The following is a 21324-nucleotide window of genomic DNA, read 5'->3' as shown; positions in this document are numbered from 1 at the left end:
CGCGGTGGGAAAGCCCTGGGCGCCCGCCCGGCGTGGTGACGTCAGAAGGACGCCCCTCCCGGGCTCCGGAGGGCGGGGCCGTCCGTCTGGGGCTCCCCTTGTACAGATTTTGGGGACCTTCACCACTTAAAGACTTGAATTAATAAGAAACCGAAATGTATGATGAAAAACTTTACTTGGCATTTGAATTTATAAAAAAGGAACTGTAACAATAGAAAGTTAACGAGAGCCCAGAGTGCCCGTGAGCATTCGAACCGCAGGTGCAGTGGGCAGCAAGCTTCTCAGACAGGGCTGGGGAGCAAGCAAGCAGCCGGATTGCCTGCTGGAGGTTGCACCAGCAAGACAGGTTCCCGGGCTCACTCCGTGGCTAGCCTCGGACACCGGCTTCGCAGCTCTGACGCCTGACTCGTCATTTGTAAACATAGATTATAATAACGAAAACGAATAATTTTGTGAGAGGAGCCCAGTCTAGTAAAAAACAACCCACTATGTAGTCACGGATGTCTTTGAATTCCTGGTCCTCCTCTAGCTCCTCTGCTACCACACCTTGCAAACTTCGCTGTTCTGATTATAAGGAAAACAACAAAGCTGAAGCCAGATGTGCTAACACAAGGGGCTAGGCTGGCAGGCCTTCCCGCCAGGTCCTGCTACAAAACAAATCACAAAAGCAAGTTGGGCGTGATGGCTCCTATCCATAATCCCAGCGCTTGCAAAGCTAAGAATGAGATCCAGGCCTGTATGGGCTACAAAGTGAGACCCGGTCTCCAAAAACCAAACTATTTAAAGAACGAACACTAAACTACTGTTGTAATAAAGTTAGCAAAGGCGTAGTACCTGTGCGTACAGTCAAGGGCAGTTGACTATGATGCTGCAAGCAGGCCTGAGGAAACATGGCTGGCATCACAGGCCCTGGCCCTGGCCAAGAAGACCGTGAAACTGAGTCTCCTGGAGGCCAGAGTTTGGCCTTTAGGCCTGGATAAATTTTGATCAGGCTGCCCCAAGGCCCCAGAGAGGGAAAGAAGGGAGGTCAGGAAGAGGCAGACTTTGTCTGGGAAGGGGGTACAAGCCCCACATTTCCCCACAGTCACTGTCACTGCGCCTATATAAAGGGGACAGCTGGGCCTGGCTTCTGGCGCTGTAGGCCCAGCCATTTGACCTCTCAGAACAGAAGAAAAGGATACTTGGCCTGATACACCAGAGTGGCCATGAGGGGTCTTGGCAGACAAGCCTTGGGAAACAAGCGATAGGTGACAGGGTCCCGGGGAGTGGCCCTGAACAACGGATCAGGAAGGGTTGTTCCTGAATAAAGGCTGCCTGCCTCTCCCAGGGCAATGTCCATCCAGCACTCAACACGGACAAAGGGGGGGGGATCCCCCTGTAGCACCGGAAGAGCCTCTCCGACAGAGAGCCCTACCCAAACCATGTCAATGCCAGTCCTGAAGCAACTTCCGCAGTCGCCTCTGGCATGTAGATGCCCAAGACTTCTTGTGTTGGAAATTATGGCTAGACTGTCCTTGAGGGGCGGGGGGCACAGCCCCCTTCCTGCATCACTTTATGTTCCCATCAGCCACCTGGCCTCTCCAGGCCTCAGAAAACACACACACACACACACACACACACACACACACACACACACACACACACCATGGGAAGTGAGTAAACATTTAACTCCTGAAGTACCGACCCCAGCATCCCAACCAGCAGGACAGGGCCACAGCTCAGAGGTCCTGCCTCAGGGGCTGTTCTGTTGCTTGCTCTCCGGCTGGCTCCCACTGGCCCTCTGCTGCCATCCTCGCCTCAGCTCCAGAATCTCCTTCCCATACCAGTCATGCAGGGTAGAGAAACAGGAGGTCTCAGGGGACACAGGGCTCTGTCCCCGGCTTAGGAGGAGGCTGGCAGGGCCCTGTAACTCCCACTCAGTCAAATCCCGACCCACTGGCCTGCTCCCCCTTTCTTCCACAGAACCATTGGAGTTTCGTTCCCTGGGGAGAAGGTGGCCATTCTCAGGGCCCGGAGCCCGCCGGTCCGGAGGCTGAGGCTTACTGCAGCTGGCAACAGACTTCTGGGATGCACAGCGATGCAAGGCCAGGCTCTGCCGGGCATTCTGCAACTGGCTCTCCAGTTCTCGTACCACAAGTCGCATGTAGCCAAAGCTGGCTCGGGACAGGGCCTTCACCCAGGCCTCCTGGGCAACCTGGCCATCCGCGGCCAGCAGGTGCGGGCGCACTCCAGGGGCATCAAAGCGAATGGCGAAGGCAAATTCCTCGGGCACAGGAGCCTCAGCCAGCTCCACCGTGCAGCCCTCCAATACCACCAGGCTCAGAGGAGCCCGGCTTTCTCTGCTCTCGAAACAGAACAGTAGGTTGCCCTTGAGAACAAACCAGCATCTCCGGCCAGCACCACCGGAAGCAGGAGGGGTCCCTGGTCCTCCCCAAGTACGAAGGAAGCCAGTGTGGTCCGCTGGAGAATCGCTCAGAGCATAGTGGGCCACACTCCTCTTGTTCAGCTTCATGGCTCCCACCAGAATGGCTGAGAGAGAGGGGTGGTAGCTCAGAAGGCCTGCAGCCCAGTCCTGTGGCTCCTACTGCAGCTCTCAGACTTCATCTGTGAAGGAGACTGACTAGTCTTCCTTGCCATTCATCTCAAAGGTCAGGTACTGGTCACACAAAAAAACCTGGATATCAAAAACCTGTAACAGAAAAGACAGTAATTATATCAGGAGAACAAGAATGAAATATTGTTTCTGCTCTTTTGGGGGACCCACCACCCATCTCCCAAATAAATCACACATGGAGGTTTATTCTTACTTATAAATGCCCGACCTTAGCTTGGCTTGTTTCATGCCAGCTTTCCTTAACTTAAATTACCCATCTATCTTTTGCCTCTGGGCTTTTCCCGTTCTCTTATTTCTGTACATCTTACTCTTACTCCGTGGCTTGCTGTGTGGCTGGGTGGCTGGCCCCTGGAGTCCTCTTCCTTCTCTGGCTCCTAGATCTCTTCTCCTCCCAGATTCTCCTTCTATATATTCTCTCTGCCTGCCAGCCCTGCCTATTCTTTCTCCTGCCTTGCCATTGGCCATTTAGCTCTTTATTAGACCATCAGGTGTTTTAGACAGGCACAGTAACACAGTTTCACAGGGTTAAACAAATGCAACATAAACAAAAGAAGCACACCTTAAAGTAATAGTCTACAACAATGGCAGGACATCGGCATGGTGGTTTTTTGTTTGCTCGTTTGTTTTTTAAAGACAGGGTTTCAGGTGGCCCAGGCTGCTCTCTAACTCACTATGTACCCAAAGATGCTCTTGAGCTGATCCAACTGTCTCCACCTTCCCAGTCCTGGGACTGCACACCTGCTGCCATGCTCACTCAGGTCCCATGACCTTCCTGGGCCCCTACCAGTCTCTCAGTGGTGTCCGGCCCACCTTAATAAGAACCTGTGATTTCAGAGCCACATGGAGGCAGAAGGACCAGCCAGTGACGGGTCAAAGGGGACCCGCTCTATAAACTCCACTGGCACTGGGGACACTGAAGACATATATACCCACCAATTCTCTTGCGCCACGGCTCCTTAGAGAGCAGCTGAACCGGCAGGGGTCATATAATGAAGGAGAAGCTGCACACGGTCTCACACTTTCTAGGTGGGGTCTTGTTGGTGACACACTTATCAGAAAAGCCTACAGAGGGGACAGGGTGGCCTCTTATCTAACCACACAGCTCAGCCACATGTTTGCCACCCAGGGAGCTTGCAACACAGTTCTCAAAGAACGTGAGAATTGCTGTTCTAACGCCAGGGCCCACTGAGAGGGCAGCCTCCTGCAGGAAGCCCTGCCTCCCTGTTTGAATGCCCCACTCACCCCCCCACCCCACCCCCCCACCCCGGGGCAACTGAGCTTTCCTCTGTGTCTCGGTCCACAGTCTCTTGACTGTAGCTATGGGCCCTCTGGGGCTAGGTAGGTCAGTGAAGTGCCAGCCAAGGCTTTCCCTTCTAGCACTTGTTACCATAGTACGGCAGAAACCTCTCCTGGTTGCTGCTCTATCTATCCACAGTGGCTTGTTCTAAGGTCAGCGGGCCAGCAGTCCTCCATTTCTGGCTTTGTCCCTTTCTCCAACTCCCCCCACCCCCTGCCGCCATCGCCAATGTTTTCATTTATCACTGTCCCTGTTTGCAGGATGTCTATCACCATAGCTTAATTGCCCAGTCTATCACTTAAGCTTGATTGCCCGGTAAGCTCCAATGATCAGCCCTGTGCAGACTTGTTGAATTCATGGGAATACATCAGTGGACAAAACTAGGTCCCTGTCCTCCTGAAATCTACTTTGCAGCTGGAGAGACACGCAGTAAGCAAATACAGTTAAACAAATAATGACTTAAGCAGCCAGTGATGAAATCGCAGCCAGGATGGGCGAGGGGAAGGAGAAGGGTTCCAAAGAGAAGCAAGCAGGCCCGGAATAGAGGAAGAAGCCGTTTTAGCCGCAGCCCTTCGTGGGCCCCACCGAGGGGCCGAGCCCACGAGCGCCTGGAGATGAGGCCTCGCCCTGGGACGGCCCTGGTGCCTGGGTCCCTGGATCCCGCCCGGGCTCTCCAGCCACGTCCACAGCCACGCCCTCCAGATCACCTCCTCCCGGAGCCCGCCCGGCCCTCCTCTCTCACCTCCAGAACCCGAGCCCGGCTCGTCGGGTGCGATGCGGTCGCCCCCTGCTCCGAATCCCGAGCCTCCGCCCGGGCGGCAAACGTGGCCGCTGGAGCCGGGAGACCCCGCCCGTGAAGCTCGTGTTACCGCCCCGGCCTCTCCCCGCCCAGTACCCACCAGGCCTTGGGATCTGCAAAGTCGTCTCAGCACGCACACCGGAGGGAAACTGAGGCCCTGGAGGGTGGGGACCGGCCTGAGTCGCAGGACTTGTCGGTGAAGGATGGCCTCGAATCCCGAGCACAAACCTCAGGCTACCCACAGGCCCCCAGCCCACCACCGAAGAAGAATTCGGGTGTCCTATTTTCCCCACAAAAGTTGCCACTCATCGGCCATCCAGTACCACCCCACCCTGGCAGAGCCAAGCCTGGCAAGTCATCAGATAGGGCGCTTCTTAGGGCGAGCTCCTACAGAGCCTGCAAAACCTGCCGAGTTTCTCAACCACGTCCTTGGGTCGGCCCCGTCTCTGCCTCTCGAAATTGGCCATTACGGCTTCTATCACCCGCCGGTGCGGGTCTGCAGTCCACTTCTGGTCCCGAGGCTCTACCTGGTGTCTGTCCATCCAAAGGCTTGCAGGGAGGACCGCGGGAAAGCAGGCGGGATTCCCAGAAGCCCTTGAAGGCAAATGCGTTCAAATGCCTGCCCAGGAGCTTGTGGGTTCTCACCTCACCCTCTGCTTTGCAGTTCCTGAAGTCCAGAGGGGGCCCTTTCTTCTCACCCTACCCCCACCGCTAGCCTCAGGGCTCCTTGACATTTAGGTCTCAGCTCTGAGGTCCCTCCCCTGCCTGACCTCACAATGGAGAGAGAGAAGCATTAGGCTACACCCTGCTTTGAGTTGCGCTGGATGGTTTCTTGTGGGGTGCAGTGGGTCTTCGTTATTGTTGTTGTTTACCAACTTTTCTTCAATTAATAGTATCGTCTAGAGTGAAAATGTTACAAGGTGAAAATTGCCTGGGGAAATAGAGCACGGGCTTCTCAGGGTGCGCAGCTTGTGGTTTAAATAGAATGGCCCGGGTAGACCTCACTTTGACAAATAATTACGGGATGTGAGGGTGTCAGCAGTCTAGGCAGAGAGGACAGCTAGTCCAAAGGACCCCCACCCCACCCCAGGGCTACTGTATTGGAAGAGCCACAAGGAGGTCAATGAGGAAAAGGTGACAGCCGGAAACAGGACCAAAAGGTAGAGGGCGGGGCTTGGAAAAGCCATTGCTCCAAACTAAGAGAGTAGACAAACATGGGCTTGAGAGAGGCGTGGCCAGGACTGGCTGGGGTTCTCTTTAGGTTATTTTACATGTATGAGTGTTTTGCCTGCATGTATGTCTGTGTACACCGTGTGCATGCCTGGTGGCCTCGGAGTTCGGAAGAGGGTGTCAGATCCCCTGATCACCATGTGAGTCCAGACACCGAACCCATGTCCTCTGCAAGAGCGACAAGCGCTCTTAAGCACTGAGCCATCTCTCCAGTCCACAGAGCTGAGTTTTCAAGGTTTTGCCTTGGCTGCTGTGGAGAAAGTAACCTTCGCGGGAAGCAGGAGGTCCCTGAAGGGCTTCTGTGAATCATCCAGACAATATATGATGAGCCCAGCCTCGCAGTGTGAGACAAGGGGTGAAGTCCGAAGGTAGAGAGCACAGGATTTGGGGAGAATTATATGTGAAGGACAAGGAAAAGAGTAGAATGTACTGAGCATTGGGCTGCCGCACAGAGAAGTAAGTTTGCCTGAGATGTGGAAGACGGCACTGTTCCGTTAGGGACCGGTGATGATCAGCATCAGTGTGAAGGCATCCAGAAATAGCATTTGGCACCGGCCTATGTTCCATAAATAATTGAATGAATGAATTTGGGGAGTAGGTGGGCGAATAACCCCTTGGGTGTCAGATGGAGGGGAGGGGACAGCCTTCTAACTCTTCGAGGGCTGAAATCCCACCCAGCCTCCTCACTACCGGTTTTGAGCAGTTAAGGGCCAGGTTTCTGGGCTGTCTCCTTTCGCCCTCAGTAGAAACTCACTGCACCGCCACTTACTGAGAGCGAGCAGTAGGGGACACCACCCGCGCCCTCTGGGGCGGAGCACAGAGGACACCAATCAGACGCGCGCGTAGCCGAGCGCGCACAGAGTCCTGGAGCCGATTCCTCCGGGGTCGCGCCTCGGGAGCGCGCAGAACGCGAACTTAAATGGGCGGAGTTTATGGAGGCTGGGTTCTGGGGCATAGAGGGAGGGCACGGCGTTGCTAGGGGATTCTGATTGGTTGCTGCGGAAGGGTTGCCCCGCGATGCCCCGCCTCTGGGTCGCTATAGGTACGTGTGGCAGCGGCTGGGGGCTCTCGAGGGTGAGCGCACAGCGGACCGAGCGAGCGAGCGAGAAGGTAAGGACCAAAGGCGACCCTGGACCTGGGATCTTGAGGGCTGAGGCAGAGAACCCGGATCCCGCATGGGGATCCGGAGCCTGGTAGGGCCCAACGCCTCCCTTCTTCCGGAGCTTCCTGGAACCAGTCATGCCGTTTTTGGCACTGATCTGGTAAAAGGACGGCGTCCTGGGCTCAGTGTAGTTCTAAAGGAAGAGCCCAGGCTCCGGGAAGTGATGGCTGGGTAAAGGGTGACGGTGATGAAAGCGACTTGATACCACAACTGTCCTAGAACTCACTATGCAGACAAGGTTATCCGCAAACTCACAGAGTGCTGAGATTAACAGTGTGCGCCTCAACACCCGGCCATAACTCTTCTTTTTGAGGCAGTGTCTCTCTATGCAACTCTGGCTGGCCTGAAACTCGCTATGTGGACCAGGCTGGCTTGGAACTCACAGAGAGATCCACCTGCCTCTACCTCCCGAGTGCCGGGATTGAAGGCGTGCGCCACTATGCCCGATGAGACATTTACCATGTTGTCTTCCACAGTTCAACATATAAAGCTGATCTGAGCAGAGAAGATTCGGTTGGGTCCTGAGAGTTGATTCCAAGACAATGTTGCGGAAGACAGGTACCCACAACCTACTGGGGTGGCTTTGGGGGGGGAGAGGTGTGGAGGGGGAGCCCCAGGCCTCTCTGTCTGGTACTTATTCCTCTTTCTTGATGTAGGTATGTGGGGAGAACACTTCCTCTCTTCTTCTTGGAACCGGGTCAGGAAAAGCAAGGAGATGCTCCCCACCCAGGAATCGTTTCCCCTCCAAAGAGGGGCACTTCCTTTCTCAGCCCTGCTCCAGTGTAGAGGCCCATCCTACCGGGTACCAGCCTGCCATAGCATCCCTGTAAAGTGGGTACAGTAACTTACATGTAGGGATACTGAACTCCCAAGAGGAAAGGGCTCATGTAGGTGAGTCCAGCCTGACCAACCTCGTCAGGCCCTTCCGAGGCTTTGTGAGGTGGAGAGCAAAGAGCCGCAAGGCCTCAGAAACCTCTCTGTCCACAATGTGCTGCCACGTCTGTGTCGGAAGAGAAGGAGGGATCTGGTCTCACATATATCAAGGACATGACTTCAGGGGCCAGTTATGTTGATTCCCAGCCTGTGGCAACAGCAAGTGGATGGCCCAGCTTTTTGAGCACGTTGCCTTGACCCACATACCTTCCCCACAACTGCAGGCTGACCCAACTCTAACCTGAACCGGATAGTCTTAGTTCCCACTGGGCTGTGCAAAGTGGGAGTGGGGTGAGGTGAGGACTAGGATGAGAGACTGTGGGAGCCACTTACATACAAAGTCACCGTCCACCTTCCCCCCAGTGCTCTTCCTGGCCCTGGTGACCCAGGCGCTGATGCTGGAGAATGGGCTTCTGCGAACGCCACCCATGGGCTGGCTGGCCTGGGAACGTTTCCGATGTAACATTGATTGTGACCAGGACCCAAAGAACTGCATCAGGTGAGTAAGATCTGTACACCCGGGGCAACACAATGGGGGTCGGGGATGGAGGACACTCACTAGCAAAAAGTACAAGGTCAGAATCACCAAGCCTGCAGAGACTGCAGGCTGATACCTAACCCCGTGACCTACCTGGGGCCTCAGTGGGGCCTCAGTGGGTAGGGACCCTGAGGTGGACCTGGCCCCTGAAGTAACTGAAACGAGATAAAAGGCCAGTCAGGCCTCACATGCTTCCCTTGGCCTAGTCCTGCCCTTTGGCCTAGGGGCCAGACCACCCTTTTCACCCCACCCTGACACAATCTGGGAGTCATTTACTCTTCTTATCTTAGCCTAGTCCTCAGCTGATAGCAGAGACATGATTTCTTTTTTTTTTCCTTTTGGTCTTGCAAGACAGGGTTTCTCTGTGTAGCCCTGGCTGTCCTGGAACTCACTCTGTAGACCAGGCTGGCCTCGAACTCACACAGATCCACCTGCCTCTGCCCCCCAAGTGCTGGGATTAAAGGTGTGCGCCACCATTGACTGGCTAGGGAGAGGTGTGATTTTTTTATAGCCAGAATTCACACTCAGAGCAAAGAGTAGGCATGAGGGACAGCCTGGGCTACTGAGCAACACCATCCTCCTATCCCTTGCTAGCGAACAGCTCTTCATGGAGATGGCTGACCGGCTGGCCCAGGACGGATGGCGGGACCTAGGTTACGTATACCTCAACATCGATGACTGCTGGATTGGCGGGCGGGATGCCAGTGGCCGCCTGATAGCCGATCCCCAGCGCTTCCCTCATGGCATTGCCTTCCTGGCTGACTATGTAAGTCCCGCCCCAGCCCTGCCCCTTGGTATGAGGGCCACACCTCTCCCTTTCCCGGAGGAGGCATCGGGTTGAATTGATCCCAGAGATCAGGCTTCTGGGGCAGTAAAAGGCCTCAAGGCAAGAGACAGCTAGAGGAAAATGACCACAGCTGGCCTTTTGGTCCCAGGGTGTAGACTTCATTTCATTGAGGCAGGGTCTTGTGTAGCCCGGGATGGCCTCCAACACTCTGTAGCTGGGGATAACCTTAAATGTCTGGTTGCTAGTTGGGTGTGGTCGTACATGCCAGTGGCAGGCAGATCTATGAGTTCAAGGTTAGCCTGGTCTACATAGAGAGGTCCAGGACAGCCAGGGCTACTTAGAGAGGCCCTGTCTCAAACAAACACAAATGTTTGATGCTGTGGGATTTTAGGTGCTTGCCACTATGCACAGTTCATGCAGTGTTTGGGACTAGAACCCAGGGCTTTGTGCACGTTAGGTATACACTCTGCCAGCTGAGCTATATCCCCAGCCCCGGGAGCCATTGAAGTGTTTGTTTTGTTTTTTAATTTCTTTATTGATTCTTTGAGAGTTTCACATCATGCACCCTAATTCTTCAGTGGCACCTCACCTTCGGTGACCAGCTCACCTCCTGGACCCTTCAACCCCCCCCCCCCCAAAGAAAACAAAACACATCAAGCAAGCAAACAAACAAAAATAAAAACAAAACGAAAAAACAGAAAACAAAACAACAACAACAAAGACCTCTTCACCTCTCCTTTTCTGCCTCTCCAACACTTCTTCATTCGCCCTGGCGGCACTGGGGGCCTCGGTGCGTCACATAGCATGCCCTTTTGTCCTATCAGCTTTAGTAGCAAATGCTCATTGTGATGAGTCACGGATCTGGTTCTAGGCCTCCCGTGTCTGGTACACCATCATCTCAATGCCATGGTGGCGTCCGGGCCAGAGCTGCAGCTGAGGGCCATGTCTGGGTCCGTGGCCCTGCTGCAGCCAGGGTCCGTGCTGATGTCCGAGGCTCCTGTTGCCATCAAAGGCCATTCAGACACCTAAGATTGGGGGCCATATTGGTGTCTGAGGAGCCGTTGGGGGTTTGAATGGGCTCTGTCAAGATGCCTATGAAGAGGTTCTCACTTGAGCCCCTGTACGTCTCTCCAACCCCCACAGGCTCATTCCCTGGGTCTAAAGCTGGGCATCTATGAGGACATGGGCAAAATGACCTGCATGGGTTACCCCGGCACCACTCTCGACAAAGTGGAGCTGGATGCCGAAACCTTCGCCGAGTGGAAGGTGGACATGCTGAAGCTGGATGGCTGTTACTCCACAGACGCAGAACGTGCAGAGGGTGAGTTCATGCCTGGCTGGACCATCATGTGGAGAGGAGCAGCAGCTGTGGGGCTCAGTCTGCCCCCCCATCCAGCAGTGGCAGTCTCCCCAAATCCCTCACCCACTGCTTGCAACTCCCAGGCCCCCTAAAGATGCAATGGCACCATAGTTACCGCCTACAGCTTGGCACCCAGGAAGTAAATGTTTAGGTATGGGGAGGCATTTCCTACACTGTCCCCTGTGCCCTACTCAGTCACCAAATTGGGGTTTCTGCAGGGTATCCCAAGATGGCTGCTGCCCTGAATGCCACAGGCCGTCCCATCGCCTTTTCTTGTAGCTGGCCAGCCTATGAAGGGGGCCTCCCCCCCAAGGTAAGCCATTCTGTGTACCTGCCTGCCATGGCTTCTCCCTCCCAGGCCCCATCACCTTCTACATGCCAGGCAAAGGCAGGCTGCCGCTATAGCCAGAGTTGTTCTCCTCATAGTTAGCCAACGCACCCATTTGTAGGTGTCTAGAGATCGGGTTGTTGACCCATAGAGGAGGCCTCAGCCAGCTCATCAGGTAGGTTGTTGGTGTTGGCACCCAAGGCAGGCAAGCAAGCCACAGGTACAATGTTCAGCAAGTGGTCAGAATCCTGGGTGGTCCCACGTGGGCCAGAAGACCCAGAAGGCTGCTGAGAAGGGCTCAGACCTCCAAACCTGAAGGAGGCAAGTGGTGGCGCTGCCACCAAAGAAATGGGAATGCACATCATGTACGTGGCACGTGGTGGGGAGGGTGAGGGCACATCCCCTGTATGGAGGGAGGGCCTGGGCAGCCCCTGAGTGGGGCTGCCTTCCCCGACTACACACCCCTGAGGACCCACGCCGCCTCATTCAAAGCCTCCATCTGTGAGCTTCCCCAGCTGGTAGGTGGTCCCTGGGCATCAGGGTAACTTGTGCTGGCTTCCCCGACATCCAGGTGAACTACACTCTGATGGCCAAAACCTGCAATCTCTGGCGCAACTATGATGATATCCAGGACTCCTGGAAGAGCGTGGTCTCCATTGTGGACTGGTTTGTGAAATACCAGGACATACTGCAGCCGGCGGCAGGTCCTGGACACTGGAATGACCCAGACATGGTACCAGCATGGGAGGGGGTGTAGCTCGAGTTTTCCTGCCTTGCCCACAGTCAGGACAAATCTCTCTCACCTGCCAGTCCCACAGCCGCTCAGACCAAACCAAGTAAACACAGAGACTTATATTGCTTACAAACTGTATGGCCGTGGCAGGCTCCTTGCTAACTGTTCTTATAGCTTAAATTAGTCCATTTCCACAAATCTTTACCTTGCCACGTGGCTCGTGGCTTACCGGTACTTTACATCTTCCTTGTCCTGGCGGCTGCTGCAGGCAGTGACTCCTGCCTTCCTGTTCTTTTATTTTTCCTCTCTGTTAGTCCTGCCTATATGTTCTGCCTAACCACGCCAATCAGGTTTTATTTATTGACCAATCAGAGCAACTTGACATACAGACCATCCCCCAGCACAGCCAAGTGCAGACCATCTCAGACACCTGCACTCAGGCCGGTGGTCCTAATCATCCTCTATGCGGACCTGCTGGGTAATGCCACAAGGAACCCAAGAATGGGCTCCCACAGCACATACAGACCATCTCCCAGCACAGCCAAGTGCAGACCATCTCAGGCACCTGCACTCAGGCCGGTGGTCCTAATCATCCTCTATGCGGACCTGCTGGGTAAAGCCACGAGGAACCCAAGAATGGGCTACCACAGCACATACAGACCATCTCCCAGCACAGCCAAGTGCAGACCATCTCAGACACCTGCACTCAGGCTTGTGGTCCTAATCATCCTCTATGCGGACCTGCTGGGTAAAGCCACGAGGCTCCCACAGCACATACAAAACAACACACAGCAGAGGGGAGGTCTCTAACCGCACCCTCCATGCCATCCCTGCATCCCACCACCCTGTGCTCTCTTCCTTATAGGGCAGTGGTTCTCATCCTTCCTAAGGTTTCGACCCTTTCATACAGTTCCTCATGTTGTGGGGACCCCCCAACACACCATAAAATTTATTTCATTGCTACTTCACAACTGTAATTTTGCTACTGTTATGAATCATAATGTAAATATCTGATATGTGACCCCCACCTTGGGGTCGCGACCCACAGATTGAGAACCACTGTTCTAGGTGGGGCCTAACGTAACACTAAACTGGATTGGGTGTGCTGGGGTCTTCTAAGCCCCTCCCTGCACCCCCTCTTTCACATCAGAATGTTCAAGAACATAGTCTGGGAATACCTATTGTTTAAGCACCTCCCAGGACATTCCGGTGTCTCAGAGAGCTCTGAGAGCCCATCTGTAGCATCCATCCGGCCTTCCTCTGGCTCCTTTGATGCTGTGCCCTCTCACCCTGCAAAGCCCTCAGCCCTGCCCCAGCCCCTCCCCCAACACTGCTGTCCCCCCCATCCTGCTTCTAGTTATTCGGACCTCAATCCTAGCCCTGGTGACTGGTACAGATACTCTCAGGATTATCAGTCCAGTGAGTCAGGAAGCATCACTGATCAATGACAATGATGGATGAGGCAGGAGGAGGGCCAGCCTGGAGAGCTGAGCTCACCTGCCTTGGTACGCCTGCTCCAGCTCTCAACGTCAGCTGGCCCGTTCCAGTTCCATGGTTCCTCTCTCTCTCTCTCTCTCTCTCTCTCTCTCTCTCTCTCTCTCTCTCTCTCTCTCTCTGTGTGTGTGTGTGTGTGTGTGTGTGTGTGTGTGCGTGTGTGTTTCTTTTCCCCCTCTCTTTTTTAGACAGGGTCTCACTGTGTCACTGTGGAATCCTGGTTGGCCTGGAAGTCACAGATCCTCCTGCCTCTAGCTCAAGGGCTGGAATTAAAGACATGTGCTAACCCTGGCTTGGATGGCCCAGATCCTCACTATCTTCAATGCCCCGGTCTTGTCATTGGGAAAGTGAGAATAATGGCAGTGACCACAGCACTAGCCAGGAGTTTTTGCATCTTGACTATGGACCGGTTGGGTGTTGTGGAGTCAGGAATCCCTGTGGTCCATCCAGCTGTGGCCGAGGGTGGCCAGCAGCAGTGACAGGCACTCTCCCTAAGCTGGTGTCTCCCCTTCTCCCTAGTATTTCTTCCTTTCACTTCTCTCTCTTCTGTCCTTCCTTCTCTTTCTCATTTCTGTTTTTCTGTTTGAGACAGAAGTCTCTGGATAGCCCTGGTTGGCTATGTAGACCTTGCTGCCCTTGAACTCATGGAAATTCACCTGCCTCCACCTCCCAAATGCTAACTAAGATTACAGGCGGGAGCCACAGAGCCCAGCCTCTTCTCTGTTTGTTTGTTTGATTTTTTTCTTCTCCCAGTACTAAGGTTGAACCCAGGCCTCACACATCCTAGGCAAGCACCCTACACTGAGCTATATACTCACCCTTCTTCTGTTATTTACTTTGAGACAAACCTCACTGAATTGCTCAGGCTAACCCTGAACTTCCTCTGGCCCAGAGCAGGCTCTGAACTTGTATTTATTAACCTGCGTCTCCCCACTCGCAAACTTTCTGGCCATAGGATCCCATTGTATCTATCATCTGAGCAGCTCCAAAAGACCATCACCCCCTCTGCACAGGGGAAGCTGATGCCAGATGGGGTATGACTCACCCTAGTGCCCCTTGGCTGTGTGTGCTGAGCCACGCCTCCACGTGCATCTTTCTCCCCGGTCCCTGCCTGCTCTTGCCTTGGCCACATGCTGGGCAAAGGGGCTGGTGCCCACCTCCCTGAGGAGGCCTGCGCTGATTGCTCCTTTCCTCTGTCCCCAGCTGATCATCGGGAACTTCGGCCTCAGCTTTGAGGAATCCCGGGCCCAGATGGCCCTGTGGACAATACTGGCAGCCCCCCTCTTCATGTCCACGGACCTGCGTACCATCTCCCCTCAGAACATGGACATCCTTCAGAATCCACTCATGATCAAAATCAATCAGGACCCCTTAGGCATCCCAGGACTCAGGATCTTCAAGGTATTGGAATCGGGGTGAAAAGAAGAGGAGGCTAAGGAGCTGGGCTCCCCTGAGCAGCGGAGCTGGGGCTGGGTCTCCCTCCTGGTGGCATGGGGTTAGGGATGCTGCTGGGAGCTGCTGGCTTCTTGCCTGGGTCAGAGCAGGACAATTCCTGAGAGTCAGGGTGGGGAGACACGATGAGCAAAGAGGAGCAGTGAGTCACAGCAGCCACACTCAGGTGATGTCCTGCAGAAAATGAGTGCTTTTCTCCAGAGTCTCAAGAAGGTTTTAGCCAGAGACTACTGTATACTGTTACTACTGCGAGTGTCTACTGTCTACTGTTGCTACTGCAAATGTCTACTGTCTACTGTTGCTACTGCAAATGTCTACTGTATACTGTTGATACTGCCTGTGTCTACTGTATACTGTTGATATTGCCAGTGCCTGCTGTATACTGTTATTCCTGCCAGTGTCTGCTGTATACTGTTACTCCTGCCCGTGTCTACTGTATACTGTTACTCCTGCTGGTGTCTACTGTATACAGTTACTCCTGCCCGTGTCTACTGTATACTGTTACTCCTGCTGGTTGTCTACTGTTGAGCACCACTGAGGGCTGGCATCCTGCATGCATTTTCTCAGTAACTCTGTTTTACTGAAATTAGAACGTCCAGAATCTAAGCAACTTTCTCCCAAGGCCATGCACTTGTACTTGAATTCAATAGTGTCTCCCCAAAGCCTTAGTTCTGCGCACAAATCCCTGCCTCTAATGAAAAGAAATCTATCAAACTATAGAAGGGACTTGTAGAGACCCAGCAAGATGGCTCAGCTGGAAAAGCTGAGACCCTGATGGCCTGGGTTCAGTCCTGAGACCCACAAAGTCGAAGGAGAGGACCAAATGCCACAAGTTCTGATTTCCACGTGTTCTCTGATGTACTTACAGCACACACACACACACACACACACACACACACACACACACACACACACACGTATACATATTAATAGTTAATAAAAGTTGGCACTGGAAAAATGGCTTAGTAGTTAAGGATACTTATCCTCTTCTGGAGGACTCAGTGTTCAATTCCCAGAATGCATGTGGTGTGTGTAACTCCAATTCCATGAATCTGACACTCTTTTCTGGCCTCAGGCATCACATAAGTTTACATACATGCAGGCAAAACACTCATACATATAAGTAAAATAATCAGTCAAGAAGAAGAAGAAGAAGAAGAAGAGGAGGAGGAGGAGGAGGAGGAGGAGGAGGAGGAGGAGGAGGAGAAGAAGAAGAAGAAGAAGAAGAAGAAGAAGAAGAAGAAGAAGAAGAAGAAGAAGAAAAGAGAAAGAAAGAAAGAAAGAAAGAAAGAAAGAAAGAAAGAAAGAAAGAAAGAGAAAGAAGAAAGAAAGAAAGAAAGAAAGAAAGAAAGAAAGAAAGAAAGAAAGAAAGAAAGAAAAAGAAAGAAAGAAAAAGAAAGAAAAGAAAGAAAGGAGAAAGAAGAAGCCGAGCAGTGGAAGTGGTGCACACATTTAATCCCAGCACTCAGGAGGGATATCTGAGTTCAAGGTGGATCTCTGAGTTCAAGGCCAGCCTGGTCTACAGAGCAATTTCCAGGACAGCCAGGACTGTTATATAGTGAAACCTTGTCTCCGAAACCAAAAAGAAAAAAAAAAAAAAAACAGAAGGCCCTTGTTGAGTTAGTGATGTCCCAAGGAGATAACTAGTCCCTGCCAGAGGTGCCAACGGTGGAGCTGTGCCTGAGGATTGTTCTGGATAATGAAGCGCTCTCTACATGAGGCCAGCTGCATCCCTCCCCTCCTTCATTGTCCTCTCTTAGTCGTGCTCCCAACTGCAGCCCTGGAGTGCTCTTAGCAGTGCCCACAGGGTGTGGCCCCCAGTTCTCGGTGTCTGTACCTCTTGCCATCCTGTGCCGGGCCTGGCACAGAATTAGTTAGCATCTGCTGAGTCAGGAAGGGAGGGAGAGAAAAGGGCTAAGGATGGCTGTGATACCACATCGGCCTCAAGTCTCTGTGACACAGCTGTGGGCCGGGATTAAAGAGAGAGCCTGCAGGGGAGGGTATGGACGCAGGGATGTCAGGACCAGACTGAACACGGGACTCTAGCCAGTGGTTCTCTTTCACGCCCAGAGTGAATCCCAAATCGAAGTGTACAAGCGGCACCTGTCCAATGAGGCCAGCGCCCTGGTCTTCTTCAGCCGCAGGACAGACATGCCTCACCACTTCCACTCCTCCCTCTTGGACCTGAAATACCCCAGATCCAGAATATATGAGGTGAGTGCCCCGTCCCCTGCAGCCCCCAGCCCAGCCTTCTGGCATCCTGGTGGCCCTGGCTCCCATGTGGTGGCCCCTATGCCTGAGAGCCTGCACTCTTGTTTTAGCCATGTAGATGGCGCTGCTGGGTGTGAGTGAGCACCCTTGCCATCCCAAGCCGCTCCTCACTCACTGGTCAGCCGGCATGCTTTTCACCGTTCTTACAGTTTTCCACGGGGTGGGACCTTTTCTATCGTCTGCTTGGACATCTGTCAGCCTTGCTTAATAAGTGAGTGGGACATTCCCCACTCCTATGGGGTGTCCTGGAGGCCTAGCACAGACAGGCGGAAGTACAAGCCTCTAGGCGTTTCTGAGGGCGGCCTCTCTGTATAGCTGCTGTTCTCACGTTAGCCTTGATAATGATGTATACCTCCTCGATACAGGGCCAGAATGTCTTCACAGGGGACATCATCAGTGGCCTCAAGAGTGAAAGCAGCTTCAGCGTGGTCATCAATCCTTCGGGGGTTGTGATGTGGTACCTATATCCCATCAAGAGCCAGGGGCTCTCCTCGCAGATGTCCCGGTTGTGAGGACCCAAGGATGACAGGCTATGGCAGCCCCCCTGAGCCTGGACCATGGAGCCTTGGCATGCCAAGGACATGGCAGGGTTCTGTCCTCCCCAGGCTGCTTGGCGATGTGACCCCCATCATACCCAAAAGTGCATTCGCAGGGCCAGTTTCCATGCCCTGCCAGAGCAGGGGCCCTCTTGGAAACTAATCTTGGGGCGGTTTCCTGTGGCCTTCTGGCCTCTGCCTCCACAGCTCTGCAGATATTGCTGAACAACTTGGCCAGCCTCCTGAGCCCCCACAGGCAGGGCACTGATGCCCATGGGACTCTAGCCTCTGACTTTGCTGACTCAGAAATCAGGATTTGGAATTTTTTTCGAATTAAGAATAGAGAGCTGACTCGGTGCCAGGAACTCTCACAAATCACGTGATCGGCCTTCCTCCTGGAGAAGGCCTTTACAATTGACACCTCGGGGAGCGAAGGATGGATTGGAGACCTTAGCTCCCTTGGGTCACCAATAAAGCTGTTTATTTTTTAACTCTTCTCTAATCAAGTGGTGGTGTTATAGACTTGGGGGCGAAGGGGTTGGGAGGGGGTTGGGGCTCAGTGAGGAACTTGGGGTGGCACTTCCCAGATGCTGGCTGCCAGTCTCATCCCACATGGAAGATGTATAGCACCTTCTGGTCTGTCGTTTTCCAGAGTGACATTTGGACCTGATTCCTTTTTAGATTCCTTTTCCTGCGTCTTCTGCTTCCTGGAGAGGCCAGGCTTGCCTCCCAACAGGGGGCCATCCCTGGTGGGCTCCACACTGGTGAGGTGGTGGCCACACAGTCAGGTGGCGTGGCAGTATGCCGAGGCCCTACAGCATAAGCTCTGCCCAGCGGTGTCCCTCGGTCCCCCAGCTCCTCAGCCTGGTGGCACCACCACCCCCACTTCCTTTATCTCCCAGGCTGGCAGCAGAGATTCAGATTTCCCTGCTGTGTTCACAAGTCTGGGGGTTCTTTCTGTCCTGGGGCCTGGTGTCTGTGTCTTTGACTAACAAAGCAGCAGCAGTCAAAAATGGTGAGCTCTGGACCGCCTGTTACTGCTTCTGATTTCCAAGCCCCATATCTTTATTTAGCTCAGGATATGGGACGCCTCTTTTACCTGGTGGCTCTAGTTCTTTGCCATTCACAGGGCTGGTGGCAGAGCAGGCTAGCTAGGTCCCTCTCGTGTCCTAAGTGCAGAGGTGCCCTGTGCTTCAGGCCTTGTATTGGTCCTGCCAGTGAGATTTCCTCTGGGTAGATCTACAATCCACCTTCAGGGTTTGAGGTCCTTGAATTTACATTAAGGTGTGAAAAACCTAGAACAACACATTTGACAGTGTCATGTGTGGGTTCTGTAGAGGAACTGGTGTGTGTGTGTGTGTGTGTGTGTGTGTGTGTGTGTGTGTGTGTGTGTATTAAAAGGATCTATTAAGCTGGGCAGTGGTGGCACACGCCTTTAATCCCAGCACTCCAGCACTCGGGAGGCAGAGCCAGGTGGATCTCTGAGTTCAAGGCCAGCCTGGGCTACAAAGTGAGTTGCAGGACAGGCTCCAAAGCTACACACAGAGAAACTCTGTGTCGAAAAACCAGAAAAAAAAAAATAAAAGGATCTATCAAATTGGTTTAGGAAATATGGTCAAAATGGCCCCAACAGTAGCTGTCTCACATCTGGAATGTCAAGAATCCACAGTTGCTACGTCCCTGAGGCTGGATGCTGGATGCCTCCACAGGCATAGTCCAACAACGGCTGTCTCACATCCTAGAGGCTGACAGCCCTGCAGTTGCTTAGTCCGTGAGGCTGAGTGCCTAGGCAGTCCTAGCCTGATATGGAAGGCCTGGAGGTTTCTGGAGAGCCACTCTAGTCTGTGTTGAAAGCCCAGAAAAGTTGATTCTGATATCGAAGAACTCATCAGCAGTAAATTAACTCGATATTGATACGAAAAGCCAATCATCTTCCATCCCTGTGTCCTCCTATAGCTGCGCTGCCTTCAAAAGGTGCTGCCGGAATTTGGGTTGGGTTCTCCCATAGGGATTAAGGCAATTGGCAGAGTCAGGATTTCTATTGCTGTGAAGAAACACCATGACCACGCAACTCTTAAAAAGGAAAACATTTAAATTGGGGTAGCTGACAGTTTCAGAGGTTTCGTCCTTATCATGGTGGGACATGGCAGGGTGTAGGCAGACATGGTGCTGAGCGTTCTACATCCAGATCAGCAGGCAGCAGGAAAAGAATGCCACACTGGATGTGGCTTGAGCTTCTGAGACCTCAAAGCCCACCCCCTAGTGACACACCTCCTCCAACAAAGCCACGCCTACTCTTACAAGGCCACGCCTCCTAATAGTGCCACTCCCTATGGCCAAGCATTCAAACACAGGAGTCTATGGGGGCCATTCTATTTCATATCACTACAGCAATCAAGACAACACCCCGGGCTGGAGAGATGGCGCAGAGGTTAGCACTGGCTATTCTTCCAGAGGTCCTGAGTTCAATTCCCAGCAACCACATGGTGGCTCACAACCACCTGTGATGAGATCTGGTGCCGTCTTCTGGCCTGCAGTCATACATGTTGTATACATAATAAATAAATAAATCTTTAAAAAAAAAATAAAATGGCCGGGCGGTGGTGGCACACGCCTTTAATCCCAGCACTCGGGAGGCAGAGGCAGGCGGATCTCTGTGAGCTCGAGGCCAGCCGGGGCTACCAAGTGAGTTCCAGGAAAAAGGCTCAAAGCTACACAGAGAAACCCTGTCTCGAAAAACCAAAAATAAAATAAAATAAAATAAAATGAACACGTCATGCTAAGGTGACTGGAACTTTGCTGAATGAGGCCACCATCTCTGACCAATCTGGCAGTTGAGTTACGAGAGAAAGCTGCTCTTTCCCCAAAGGCTCTACCAAGGACCAATTCAATTTTTGTTTGTCTGAGAAAATATGTCTCCTTTGCTTCAAGGATAAGATTTTACTGAGTGTGGCATTTTAGCCACTTCACCGCACTCTGTGAGTGGTTCCTGGGGGCAGCTTGTGCTCTTGTCCTTGTTCTAAGGGGAGGAGTTCCTTCATCCCACCCCTGGAAGATGCCCCTTAGTTCTGCGAGGGTCCCTTCCTTCCTTGGACTCCTGTTACACGTGTCCTACATATTCTGTGACTCTAGCAGAGTTTATCTTTCATCTCCTCTTCACCTTTCAATCTTGGTGGTTACTGTCGCGTGTATGTGTGTGCACGGGTGCACACTCTTGTGATATATTATTGGGGCCGGGGAGAGGCGAGGGTATCCTGGGTGTACAGGGAACCATGCTGGCGTGGCATGATGCACAGATGCGGCGGCGGCGGCGGCGGCGGCGGCGGCGGGCTGGCGGTCATGGCGACGGCCGGTGATACACAACCCAGATGATGCATCCACGTGAAGAGTTTATTATAATAGAGAGATGAAGAGGCAGAAAAAAAGACAGGAGGAGGGAGACAGAGGTGGGGGTCAAGGGATGCACACCTCATGGGAGTGGAGGGAGAGAGAGAAATGGGCGGAGTTTTTCCTTAAGAAGAGGCTCTTAAGTGGATAATAGATGTAAAGCAAAGGATAACCAGACCACAACCCACAGCTCCAGAAAAGCTAGCTAGCAAGGAGGACCCAAAAAGGGACACATGGATTGCCCTGGGAAGGGCAAATAGATGAGATCTCCATGAGTAAACTGGGGATGGGGGGCAATAGAGGGGAGGGGATTGGGGATGAGAGCATAAGGGGACAGGATGGTCGAGCTGGAACAGGGACGGAGTGGGAGAGCAATGAAAGAGATACCATGATAGAGGGAGAC

General features: G+C 53.1%; 2 protein-coding genes across 7 annotated transcripts; one reads left to right on the top strand and one right to left on the bottom strand.

The window, feature by feature from the left end:
* Positions 1-158: 158 nt before the first annotated feature.
* Pheta2 (PH domain containing endocytic trafficking adaptor 2) lies at positions 159-6839 on the bottom strand. 6 transcript variants are annotated; one of them, XM_042265417.2, is made up of 2 exons: positions 6710-6839; positions 159-2689 (listed from the first exon to the last, which is right to left on the bottom strand). In XM_042265417.2, exon 2 carries the CDS (start codon positions 2510-2512, stop codon positions 1733-1735), a length of 780 nt encoding a protein of 259 aa, XP_042121351.1. In that variant the 5' UTR covers positions 2513-2689; positions 6710-6839; the 3' UTR covers positions 159-1732. The 6 variants fall into 6 exon arrangements, 4 of the variants coding, with proteins under 4 accessions (XP_042121351.1, XP_015854268.1, XP_042121349.1 ...); XM_015998782.3 differs by lacking the exon at positions 6710-6839 and adding an exon at positions 5356-5451; XM_042265415.2 differs by lacking the exon at positions 6710-6839 and adding an exon at positions 5238-5435.
* On the top strand, positions 5528-18025 carry Naga (alpha-N-acetylgalactosaminidase). The gene is made up of 10 exons (XM_006980212.4): positions 5528-7050; positions 7579-7660; positions 8399-8534; positions 9168-9339; positions 10504-10681; positions 10939-11033; positions 11620-11781; positions 14479-14676; positions 16798-16941; positions 17364-18025. Exons 2-10 carry the CDS (start codon positions 7645-7647, stop codon positions 17508-17510), a joined length of 1248 nt encoding a protein of 415 aa, XP_006980274.1. The 5' UTR covers positions 5528-7050; positions 7579-7644; the 3' UTR covers positions 17511-18025.
* The last annotated feature ends 3299 nt before the right edge of the window (positions 18026-21324 follow it).

This window comes from Peromyscus maniculatus, chromosome 20 (genome assembly GCF_049852395.1).
Source record: "Peromyscus maniculatus bairdii isolate BWxNUB_F1_BW_parent chromosome 20, HU_Pman_BW_mat_3.1, whole genome shotgun sequence".
NCBI classification, from domain to species: domain Eukaryota; kingdom Metazoa; phylum Chordata; class Mammalia; order Rodentia; family Cricetidae; genus Peromyscus; species Peromyscus maniculatus.
The sequence above is the reverse complement of the archived record's forward strand: the minus strand, read 5'-3'. Positions and strand labels throughout refer to the sequence as shown.

What these genes read in the sequence shown, in the direction of transcription:
- Pheta2 (XM_042265417.2), bottom strand. Translation starts at nt 2,512, where the DNA reads ATGAAGCTGAACAAGAGGAGTGTGGCCCACTATGCTCTGAGCGATTCT.
- Naga (XM_006980212.4), top strand. An exon ending in GACCCAAAGAACTGCATCAG is followed by an intron (nt 8,535 to 9,167) that starts GTGAGTAAGATC and finishes ATCCCTTGCTAG; the next exon opens with CGAACAGCTCTTCATGGAGA. An exon ending in ACTGGAATGACCCAGACATG is followed by an intron (nt 11,782 to 14,478) that starts GTACCAGCATGG and finishes CTCTGTCCCCAG; the next exon opens with CTGATCATCGGGAACTTCGG.